Source organism: Octodon degus, unplaced genomic scaffold (genome assembly GCF_000260255.1).
Source record: "Octodon degus isolate 3935 unplaced genomic scaffold, OctDeg1.0 scaffold00147, whole genome shotgun sequence".
NCBI classification, from domain to species: domain Eukaryota; kingdom Metazoa; phylum Chordata; class Mammalia; order Rodentia; family Octodontidae; genus Octodon; species Octodon degus.
This window is the reverse complement of record NW_004524723.1, coordinates 5,300,330-5,312,347: the sequence shown is the minus strand read 5'-3', so window position 1 is coordinate 5,312,347 and position 12,018 is coordinate 5,300,330. Positions and strand designations below refer to the sequence as shown.

The window sequence follows — 12,018 nt, the reverse complement described above, 5'->3', positions numbered from 1 at the left end:
TTTTTTTGGCCTGTCAGATTTTGATAAGAATCATACCAATTTCTCTGATTAAATCTCCAAGCCAATGATAGTGAGTCATCACTGATCAGATACCTTTCTGAATGCCAAATAGCGGAAAGAGGGAGCCATTATGTATCAGGAATGACATCTCATATGCTCCCTTCTCTTCATTTTCATTCCATGGCCCCTGAATTTTAAACTATATATAGATACAGCTAGATAGGAAAATAACAAGGAGGACATTTCTGCTTTTTAATTGTTGAAATGGAAATTCTAAAAAGTACTTCCCTTACTCTGTAATCAGAATCCTGTGTTAAGAATTTCTTTAGCTAAAAGAATTTCTTTAGCTTAAAATCAAGTTTTAAATTATTTTCATAACATTATTTTTTGAGAAGTCGCTAGAATGGATTCTCATTTATACTTCTTTTTTGGTGGTACTGGGGATTGAATTCATGACCTTGAACTTGCCAGGCAAGCACTTATTCTACTGAGCTATCTTCCCAGCCCTCTCATGTATACTTTGAATAAATGTTTTATAGTTCTGTATTCAAGGTACTGCCTTGTTGCTCCTAATAGTACTCTTTGTTTTGTTTTGTTTTGTTTTGTTTTTTATATTTTTGGTGGAACCAGGGATTGAACTCAGGTCCTTGCACTTGCCAGGCAATCACTTATTCTACTGAGCCATCTCCCTGGCCCCCCAGCAGTACTCTTTGATGGTATCAGTACATTTGAAAGGACTGGGTGCTCGGAAGTTACAGGCAGGTGATGTAGCACTCAGGAGGCTGAGGCAGGTAGATTGCTGCAAGTTCAAGGCCAGCCTGGCCACATAGTGAATTCAGGGTCAGCCTGATCTCCATAGTAAGGCCCTGTCTCAAACAAACAAAGTATCAGGCCATAGTGGTCAGTTTATTGTTACATGATCAGGTTCTGAGAAACTTTCTTATATTTAAACTCTTGAGTTGTACCATAAAGTGTTTTAATCTGTCATACTTTGTCACCTGCCTATCTCGTAGCATATCTAACTGTATGTCAGAAATGTATTTTTTAAACTTGGAAATATGACAAAGGGTTCTGCATCCTCTTGAGGGATGTTTTTATCAAGCTGTAGAACCTTTTTCAGAGTACAAAGAATTTTCTGCTTATAAACGTTCATAGATGAAAACAAAGCTTGTTGGGTAACGCTGCATCTACTTTTCCCACCAAAAGGTGGCATCAGCTCCTGCAGGAAGTCAATGACATCTACAGGACACTTAACTCAATTACCATATCATGTCAGATAAGTACAACATAAAGAAGAGTATTGAAAGGGTTTCAAATAACAGCCACATAACTACAATAGAAATTATGATCAATTTTTGAAATTCAAAATGGAGAGAACATGGTAAATGTCATATAGAGGATGGGATCAATTTTTCTATAATAAGCACAATTCTAAAGAGCAGAGTAAATTATGTATAGGGACAGTCAGAATTCGTGCTTTATGCAGTCCACAACCTGCATGTGAGGAAAAACAATCGGAAAGTAGAAAAATATTTGGTATGCCTTTTAGTTTCATGTTGATTCAGAAAATGTTCATGATTTTGAGAACTAGAATGCTATAAAAGTTCCTAGACTTTCACAATAATACTTAATATTCTAGATGCTGCATTCTTGTGCTCAGGAAGTTTACAGTTTAGTAGGGAAGACAGGATAAACAAATGCAGAAATATGACTGTTTCCAGTGTGGTGCAGTGCAGTGGAACGTGGAGCTGGGGTGGGAAGGCTCCCTCAGGGAGCACAGGAGGCTTTGTCTTGCTGAGACCTGAATGGGCTGAGCAGAAGCACGAGTGGGCCACAGGGCCCTACGGGTCCCAGCGTTCCAGCCAGATGGGGCAAGTGAAAGGCTTCCCAGTGCTGTGGGAAGCAGCCTCAGCCCCTATGAAGACAGAAGCCCAGTCACCAGTGAGAAGAGGAGCAGAGGCAGGACCAGACCACGCAGGACCTCACCAGCTGTTAGGCAGGCATTTGTATCTGTCCTTTAAGTTTGAATTTTTTGACAACCTTCTTTGCAAATTTGTGTCAGTAAGTCATCCTGTTGCCTAAGACTTGGGTATGTATTCATTACAGAATGTTTAGAAAGTATAGAAAAATAAAAAAATATAAGTGGCATTTAAAAACTCGGAATTTATCCTGTGAGTTACAGATCCCAAGCAGATGACAGTTTGTATGTTTTGTAAGAAGAAAAATAAACTAACATACACATGAGAAAACGTGTTAGCTAAAAAGCCTAAACATCAAAAAATATAGCTATTAAAAGAATGCATGGAAAGTTCTTCAGTTAACATTTGTTTAATGATAGTTGTGTCCTTAATTTAAATAACACTTAAAGTCCATCTAGAATTGATAGAAATTTGTTTCTTTTTAGATTTGCAGATTTTATCCGGGGCATGCTGAAGCTAATCCTCCTCCTCCTCTTTTCTGGGGCTACACTCTCATCGACATGGTTCACACTGACCTGTCTGAACAGCATCACACACCTGCCTTTGACCACAGGTGAGAACAGGCTGGTTGAACTTCAGTAGAGCAAATATTTTCTGTTCACAGGTATGCAGATATATTTATTCTGATGCTAGAATGTTTTCTTGCTTTCTGTAAGTAATTGTTAAAATTGCATGGGAAAGCACAGTTCATTTAAAATTTACATCAGAGCATAATGCAAAGATTTTTATCTTAATTATAGTTATTGCATCATTAAAATCAGTGAGGAAAATAAGGCAAAAAGGTATGACATTTAAAGCCTACTTTAATAAAAGTCTTTGATTTAGTACCTGGAAGTTTATTTTATAGTTAGACTTACTACATACATCATCATTATAGAAAGTGGAAATACTTGTTGAGAGTGTGTTAGTTAGCTTATGTAGCTAACCTAGTTTACTCAAAGCATTTGTAGTTGCTTTATTTTTATTAGTATTCAGTCAGAGTTTTTTTTCCCCTGGTTGCTGCTATAAGTTACATAAACTTCATGACTTAAAGCAACACAGTTTTATTATCTTCTACCTGAGCAGGCTGAAGGAAACCAAATGTGACCTCACTGGGCTAAAATCAAAGTGTGGAACTCTAAGGAAGAGTCTGTCTCCTTGCCTTTCCCAGCTTCTAGACCCCGACTCTCGATCTGTATGGGCCGAGTCCACCCAGCCTCAGCACTGGTGCCTTCCGCCCACAGCCACATCTCTCTCCATACACTTCCCGTGTACCTTCTCCCTACCTCACTTTTACCTGCACATTGGGCCCACTCTAATAACCCTGGATAATCTCTCAGTGTTGTTTTATTTTAATGTATTTGGTACAGGGTCTTACTACACAACTGGACCCATAGTGATCCTCCTGTTTTCAGCCTCCCCAGTACTGGGATTATAGGTGTGTGCCACCACACCCAGTCTCGGTGGCCAGCCCAGCATGCCCGGGCCCAGCATGACGTGTGGTGCTGGGAATCAAGCCCCAGTCCTGCACTTGCCTAAGCAGGTGCTTAGACCACTGAGCTATCTCACTAACCCTGTCTCTCACTTTTAAACTCAGCTGATTAGCAACACTAATTTCATCTCAGCCTTAACATTCACAAATTCTAGAAATTAAGACATGAACACCTTTGGGGAACAAAGCATTATTCTTTCTAGGTAGGATATTTTTTATTTTTATTTTATTTTATTATTTTTTTTTTATGAAACCGGGGATTGAACTCAGACCCTTGTGCTTGCCAGGGAAGCGCTTATTCTACTGAGCCATCTCCCCAGCCCCCCAGGATATTTTTTAAGTTATTGTAATAAATTATTCTATAAGTGCCAGCCAAATAGCTCGGTGAATTAAAGCACCCGCAAGCAGGCGCAGGGGCCAGGAGTTTGATCCCCGGGCCTGCTGTGCCAGGCCCGTCCCCGGGGCACTCTGAGATGGCAGTTGAGACTGGGCATGGTGGTGCGTGCCTGTAATCCCAGCACTTGGGAGGCTGTAAACAGTCAGATCACTATGAGTCCGATCTAGTAGTGAGACCCTGAACACCCTGTAGGCTCTTCCCTAAAATAAATAAATAATTCTATAAACCAAGGGGACTGCGGTTGTTCTTGACTTCTAACTGTACTGCTTAAGGTTCATATTGGTGACCTTTTGGATTATGTTCTTAATTATAGGCTTATTTTTATAAAAGCAGATTGCAGCATTGTCATAGCAAGCATTTGGTATGAGTTGGGTAAATGAGAATCTGAAAGTAGCTCTGTAGGTGCTTGCGATCCCAAAGAATGTGCATTTTGTGGGAAGCCATGAGGAAGCTTCATTTTCCCTCCGCATAACCAAGGAATGCTGCAGAGCCCCCTTTGGATCTCTGTACTCGAAAATAAAAGAACTCGCAGTTTACATGTCAGAGCCGTCAAATCTTTAAAGTCAGCCATTTGTTTAAAGGCCCTACCACTTTTGCAGAGACAGTACGCCACAAGAGAAGGTTGGCCCAGACCCACAGTGGGTCCACCTCCCTGGAAAGCCACAGCAAACTCACTAGCAGCACCAGGCTCGACCTCTGATAGATGCCCCTGAGCCTCCTGTTCAGGGAAGGCCCAGTGTCCGCTGGAGCCTGTGCTATGTTCTTTTTAGTGAATTCTTATCTTTGCAAAGTTAATTCTCACAGTGTCCGCTGTGATATATGCAAGTACTGCACAAAATCAGTGTGAAACAGGACACAAAGGCAGTGCTGTTCAGTGAACTCCAAGTTGAGACATTGTACAGTGCCCATCAGATGCATATATCCCATTAGTAAGTAATTGCAGTCATTCAAGAATGAAATAGAACTATTTTTTTCAGTTTATACATATTACTTTGGAAATAGCTACTAAATTGTTAGGAGATATATAGATATATAGATAAACACATCTATATATATATATGTGTGTGTGTGTATGTGTGTGTGTGTGTGTATATATATATATATATATTATTATTATTATTATTATTTGGCCCAAAGTAATTAACAGAATTGGTAGCTATTTCTTTTGGCTTTAGAGACAACATGAAAAATTGCTAAGACATGCAAAGGCCTTGGAAACTTGTGCTTGTCCCATCCTGCTGGCAGCCCTCTCTTTACTGTGTGCATTGTTTTGCCTGCAAAGCCCAGTTGTCCAGAGTCATAATGAGTGACTCCTAATATGTGAAGACACTGTATACTGTTTATGTACCCGTGTTCCTACATCAGGATTTTGAACAGTTTTGACAAGTGTTCCAGGCCATAATTTTTCTCCATTTTACTCCAGTATAATTGTGTGATTTAACAGCTGGACAACATTCTGGTGGAGCAGTTTTATTTTATAGCTCCTACCCATGACATTATGGTTGGATTTTTCTTAGTAATGTATGTCAAGTATTCATCTGTGAGATTTTCCAATGACATAGTGATAGGTGCATGATGAGCAGATCTTTCTCTTGAATTAAGTGCAAAATATTCATTATAAGATAGTGCATTCATTTTTACGTATTTTCTACTGAACATTATACAACAGTTATCTCTGAGTAGAGGCATAAGGAATGAATTTAACTTCTTCTGTGTTTGTATTGACTAGTATAGTGAGCATGTTTTGCTTCATAGTTGGGAAAAGTACATTTGAAAACTATGCACCTTTTTAAATCTTAAAAGAAAATTGATGTAATTGACCCTAGTCAAGACTTTTCCCAGTCTGTTGTTGAGAATAATTACGTTGGACAGAAAGAAAAGCAGAATGTTAAATTAAGTCAAGGCCAGAATGGAAAGATTGAATTTGATACGACTGTCCATCCTAACAGTCATGCAACTTAAAATTCTACTCTTGTTTCAATTCCAAGTCAGCTTTTGAATATCACTTGGATAATCCCAAAAGATACATTTTTAATTTATGACTACACTGGATTAAGGACTAGATTCCTTCCATTTTTTCTCTGTAATATATAGCCTTTTTTCTCCCCTCACTTTTACTTTCCTGATAGCACTTACCCTCTCTACCAGTGTAAAAATCTGGAGTATGGACTTTTGCCTTGTAAAATCTGACCCCATCTCCCACCCTATTAGCTAACAAAGGAAGAAAGAAAAGAAGGAAGGAGGGAAGGAAGGAAGGAAGGAAGGAAGGAAGGAAGGAAGGAAGGAAGGATGATTTGAGCCTCAGTAAATTACTGCTATAGTAGTCTGCAGCCATAATCAATCTTTATTGTTCAGTACTAGGTTTAGGAAGGCAAAAGGACACATTTTAATGGAACAGTGGACAATTTGAATAAATCTATCACATGTACTCTTACTGCCTTTGTAAAATCTGACCTAATTCCTTTTAAGCAAAAGAGGTTTCATGAAAGGGAACTTACTACAGAATCTAATTATAGACAAACCTAGACCTTTGGATTGGTATTTAAAGTCAGTAACGGCAAATTCATGTTTCTTTTTTCTGACCATTCTTATTTCAGTCAGGAAACTATCTAGTCTTTTTCCTCTTTCCTAGCAACTATTTGTCATGGGTTTTATATATCAGAATAATCTATGTGGAAAGTGTTTGAAATACAATCATGTGCCACACAAGGATGTTTCTGTCAAAAATATATGACAGTGGTCCCATAAGGTATTATCACCTAGCAACGTCTTCACTGTCTTACCTTTGTGTAAGTACAAGCTGATGTTTGCATGGCAAAATGATCTAATGACAAGTTTCTCAGAATGTATCCCCTTGTTAAGCAATCTATGGCTGTGCATGCATGATTGAAACTGTTGACATACTAAATCCAAAGCTCTTTATTTTGTTCAACCTATGTGTTAGAAATGCTGCTCCCGTCTCATTAAAACCTCCTGTTTCAATCTTTCTTTGTTATTAGCATTACCTTCTCTGCAAAAGAAAGCCCAGGCCAGTGCATTCTCCCTGAAGGAAGGCTGTGCTGATGTGCTTGCTGGTATAGCTCTTCCTGGAGGCTATCAGCAGTATGCCTTGTTCTTCCGTAGGGAAACTCAGTGTTTAAAATTGCTTTATTAATTAATTGGAATACTTACAGTAAATGAATAACCTTATAACTAAATAATGTAAAACTTCAAAATCATGAAGCTTATACTGTGAACTAAATTATGAAAACACATTATTCACCTTATCTGAGAATGAGATGTCTAGACCTGTTAGCCACACACAGTCATTTTTTACTGAACAGATGAATGTTTGGAAAATGGCATTTTGAAAAATGTTAGCACTTTGATGTTGAGTTTGCTGAAACAATATAATTTGACTGTTTGACAGAAGTTGCCTTGGGAGAGATTATTCATCTAGTTTCATCTAAATTTACTAGAATGATGGTTACGTTAGAAACAAATACCAGCTGGGTGATAAGGAAGGCTGTTTAGCTAGAGCGAGCCCTTGGAGTGGTAGCTGGCCACAAGGTGACTTCCACTGATCCGAAGGAAGGACGCACATGACATGTATAGGCTAGAGAATAATCCTCTTATCACATTTGCATTTATTTTGCCTTTATTACAGTACTTTTGTCCTACTTTAAAAGCATACCAAGAAATCAAGGAATACACATACCCAAAACAGGAGGTTATTAGAAAATTCAGAAAAGAATAATGAGTATGATCAAAGCAGTGCATGTTAATCAAACATGGGCCATAGCTCAGTGGCAAGGCATTTGCCTCGCATGCACAAGGTCCTGAGCTCAGTCCCCAGCACTGAAAGAAAAAAAGAAGGGATTTTAAGCTTTAAGGAAAGAAAGCTGAAGAGTGACTTATCTACTTTCAACTATTCTTTCCCACTAGCTAACCATTTTAACTATTCTTTTAACCATTGTAAAACTAAAAATGATTCTTACTCTTGTTTATGACTGGCCATTCAAACAAAGAAAAGTAGCATAAGGATTATAAGAAGAGAATGGGATTGTGAAAATTCTTAATGTAAGAATCACTAAATGGGGCTGGGAGATGACTCAGTGGAATAAGTGCTTCCCTGGCAAGTGCCAGGGCCTGAGTTCAATCCCTGATTCCGCAAAAAAATAAATAAATAAAGAATCACGAAATGCTCAAAGGACCTACTGAGGAAGATCATGTAATGTTTATGCATGGAGACTTTCAGGAAGAAAAATGCCTTCAGGCAGAATCTGGGTTTCTTGACCAGGTAATCGGTTAGTGCTCCGTGATTTAAGAGCATATTGCCTTCTTCAGAACCATAAATAATTCTTCGGGAGCTGGAAAGTTACTGATAAACCTATACTGATGATATCTGATTTCACAACCAATCTCTACTGAGCCCAGAATTTCAAAGGATTATTAGTAGTTGTGCTTCATGCCTTCATGATAATTACTTTGCCTTCTAGCCACAAGGGACTCTTCAACATAACAGTAAACCTTTATAAAGCTAAAATATGCCAATGAAGAGGCTGAAATAAGGAATACCTGAAAGTTAATAGCATAGAAAGGAAATTATAGACATTGAGAAATATTGTGGCAAACTCTGTCCCTTCCTCTTTTGGAACCTCTGTGTTAAGTTCTACATATTTTACTTATCAGTTAATTAGGAAGACCCGCTTGAATCACTTTTAGGAGACACAGCTCACTAATATAGAAATGCATATCTGTGTGTACATGCATGTGTATGCAGTTTGTCTTCTATATATTTAGCATGCTCAAAATCTATGAAAAATTCTGTAGTTAACATTATGATTATTTTTCTTTGCTTACTATTTCTTTGTAAGCATCTTTATTTCCAAAGAGTATTTTCATTTACTATGTCAAGTTTGATTAGATTGTGAACAATTTTCTAAAACATCTAACCTAATAATTCCCAATTAAACTTTACTAACTATTGTGAAATAGAAGTTTGGTCACTATGCACAAGAATAAAAGTTTGTCTATAAATGTATTAATGTCATAACCCTACCCTGTGAGGAAATAGCTTTATTCTGATCCTTAAGATAATTCATAATAAACTCAGTTGTAGGGCTGGGGAGATAGCTCAGTGGCATAAGCCCTGCCTGGCTGGTGTAAGGTCCTGAGTTTGATCCTCAGTACCGCAAAAAAATGAATAAATAAACTCAGTTGTACAATTTTAGATTTTTTTTTATTTCTTAGTCAAGCTGTAAACAAATCTTTTGTTATTCTCACCCACTTAGTAGTAGCTGTACAGTATTTGCAGTATGGTTTAGTTTGGGTTGATTTGGGTTTTTTGAGACACAGTCTTGCTAAGTAGTTCATCCAGGCTTTGAACTTACTTTATAGCCAAGGTTGGCCTCAAACTCATGGCAATCCTCCTACCTCTGCCTCCCAAGTGCTGGGATTACAGGCATACACATCATGCTCAGCTATACATTTTTTATATTCTGGTTTAACTCTCCTTGCTACATGAATTTGTTATTAATCTGCTTAAATGAACTTTATCATCTGATATAAATTATATCAAATTGAATAAATTATTAGTCAGTAAATGAATCTCTTCTGTAACATCCCAGATGACTCAACTTGAATACTTCTCATAACCGGAGGTTTTGCCTGTATTGTTCATCAGCTGTAGGTCCTCGAAAATTCTTCCCCCAAGTGAATTATTGCTTTGAAGCAACAAGCTCCCAGAAAGCTGGTCATCTCGTTCCCTCCTACACTGATCACCCTCAAAATAAAGACATATGTCCTTAGACACCCACCTAAAAACTGCAGTTTAACAGCCATTCCCTGCCTCATGTAGAGTCCATGTGCTGACCAACCTGTCCCCCTCTTCTAAGCCTCCCCTCATATGTCAGCATCTTTAAAACCCCACTTCCTGTTGCCATCAGCACTGGAGCCAGGAGGCTGTTGCTGTTCACGATTAAGTGTGCATTATTTTAAGAAAGGGGAATGTAATTATTTTCTCATGCTGTGCACCTAAGTGGCTGCTGAGCCAGTAGATGTCTGTTGTATTCCTTCATTGGAGGAGTGATTTCAGGGTAGTGTCTGTTTACTCCTCCAGAGAAGTGGCTTATGTGTAATAAACATCTGACAAATGGTCTTGAAGAAAGGCTCAAGCTAAGCTTTCCTCTAGATGTTTAAGCAATAATTTTCAACCCATTTTGCATACTTCATTATTAAAATTCATATTTTTATTTGTAACCTTTCAATGCTCTCTATTTTTTATTCTGTCATCTGTCTTCTGTGTAATCGTTTCCAGCTTTTATTTTGAATACAGATTTCAGGAGCATGCCATTTGTGTCAATACTGTTAACTAAAAAGATACCAAGAACTAGTTGGTTGTTTTTCAGTCTAGTACTTTGGCTTAGTAGAAAAGAGACTGTAGGACTTAATTATATAATTATTAGCACCACTAATTCGCATTATACCTAAATAAGTTTTTTTACTTTCAGAACTTGGTAACATTAACTGTAAAATAACTTATGTACCTCAAAGAGTTGATAGAGTGGTCAAATAAGATAACATATATGTAAGCAATTTTTTAAAAACTATACAAATTCAGGATCATCCTGTTTTTGTTAGTATCTTGACAATTCATTAGATGTTGAGTAGAATAGTAATATCTAAAAATTTGTGATTTATTTTGTAATTGCTGATAGCCTAAGATGTTTTAATTAGCAGATTATATTCATATAGTTTCTTTCCTTAATGTTTTAATAATTTGGTTATAGAATTGGGTACTTTGAGGGTTGTGAGCCAATTCATGTGCTTCAGGTACATCCATTGTGACTATTTTGTACTGCACAAGACTTTGATTTTTGTAATTTAAATTGTGAACCCATGAAATTTTATTGGGTTCTTTCCCCAAAATGTGCATCAGCATTTCCATTGTATTTATTCTGCTAAATTACCTTGACTTCTTAATTGAAAGGCAGTTTATTTTAATTTTAGTATCAGTATTACTGAAAGTCATGGAAATATTTAATGATCATGTAGCTTGAACCTCTCTGACGAGCAGGAAATTATCTTGTCTGCCTGACTTTCAATAGATGACATTCACCCACTGGATATATCAGACTCTAAACTAAAAATTCAAATGAAAGTCAAATTCAGACTTGTAACAATCAGCTTCTACTTTATTCAAGGCTTAGCACATTGGAAAATGTATTAAATCAGTCCTGATACAGCTGTCCTTCTCCCATTCTTAACAGGAAGATCTTCATTTAACCCTTTTCTGTGTAGTGACTTTGAGCCTTTGGTTTCCGCAATAACAAGTGATGCCAGCATATTCATCCAGTGTTTCAAAGAAGCTTCTTGGTCATCACTTTTATAGTGATAAAACAAGCAAACTTTGACACTGATATAGCTGAATGAATTTTTTTTTTTTCATGTTACGGGTAAAACCCAAGGCCTCATCCATGTGGGAAAAGTGCTCTACCACTGAGCTACATCACTAGCCCCTGTTATTTTTCATTTTGAAATAGGATCTCACTCAGTCGCCTGGGATGCCTCCAAATATTAATCCTCTTTTCTCAGCCTCCTTAGTAATTGTGATTCTAGGTATTCACCACTGTACCTGGCAAAACCTTACTAGTCTGAAATCATATCATCTATTTATCCTAATTATCCCATATAAAATTGTTCATTTACTCTATATTATAAGAATTCTAATAAATGAAGTAGAAACATTTACCTGAAGGCTGCTGCACCAAGCTTGGGTTTTAAGGCTCCCAGGTATAGATAATAGCTCTTTGGTCAATTCACTGGTGGTAGGTCTCAGAATCAACAAGCATAACACACATACATGAAGTAGAGTTAGGTCAGTTGTCAGTGCATTAGCTTACTGTGAAATGTGTCTTACTATTTTTTAATCAGGTAAGATAGACACATAGTAAAAAGTCACATTCAAATAGGAAAAAAAGAAAATATAGAGTGACAAGGTTTTATTCTCCTGTGCCTTTAAACTTCCCTCTAGAAACATTCAGGGAATTGCCTATTTCTTTTCACGGTCGTAAATAACTATGTATGTACATTTAGAAGTACTTTTATAGGGCCGGGGAGATAGCTCAGTAGAATAAGCGCTTGCCTGGCAAGTGCAAGGGCCTGAGTTCAATCCCCGGTTCCACAAAAAA

The 12,018-nt window shown here is 37.5% G+C and overlaps 1 protein-coding gene across 1 annotated transcript in view; it reads left to right on the top strand.

Moving 5' to 3' along the window:
- Dirc2 (disrupted in renal carcinoma 2) overlaps positions 1-12,018 on the top strand; it is a 98,609-nt gene that overhangs the window by 71,655 nt on the left and 14,936 nt on the right. Inside the window, exon 7 of the mRNA XM_004642187.2 lies at positions 2,405-2,532. Coding sequence (XP_004642244.1) covers positions 2,405-2,532 — 128 coding nt within the window. The remainder of the gene's footprint in view (positions 1-2,404; positions 2,533-12,018) is intronic.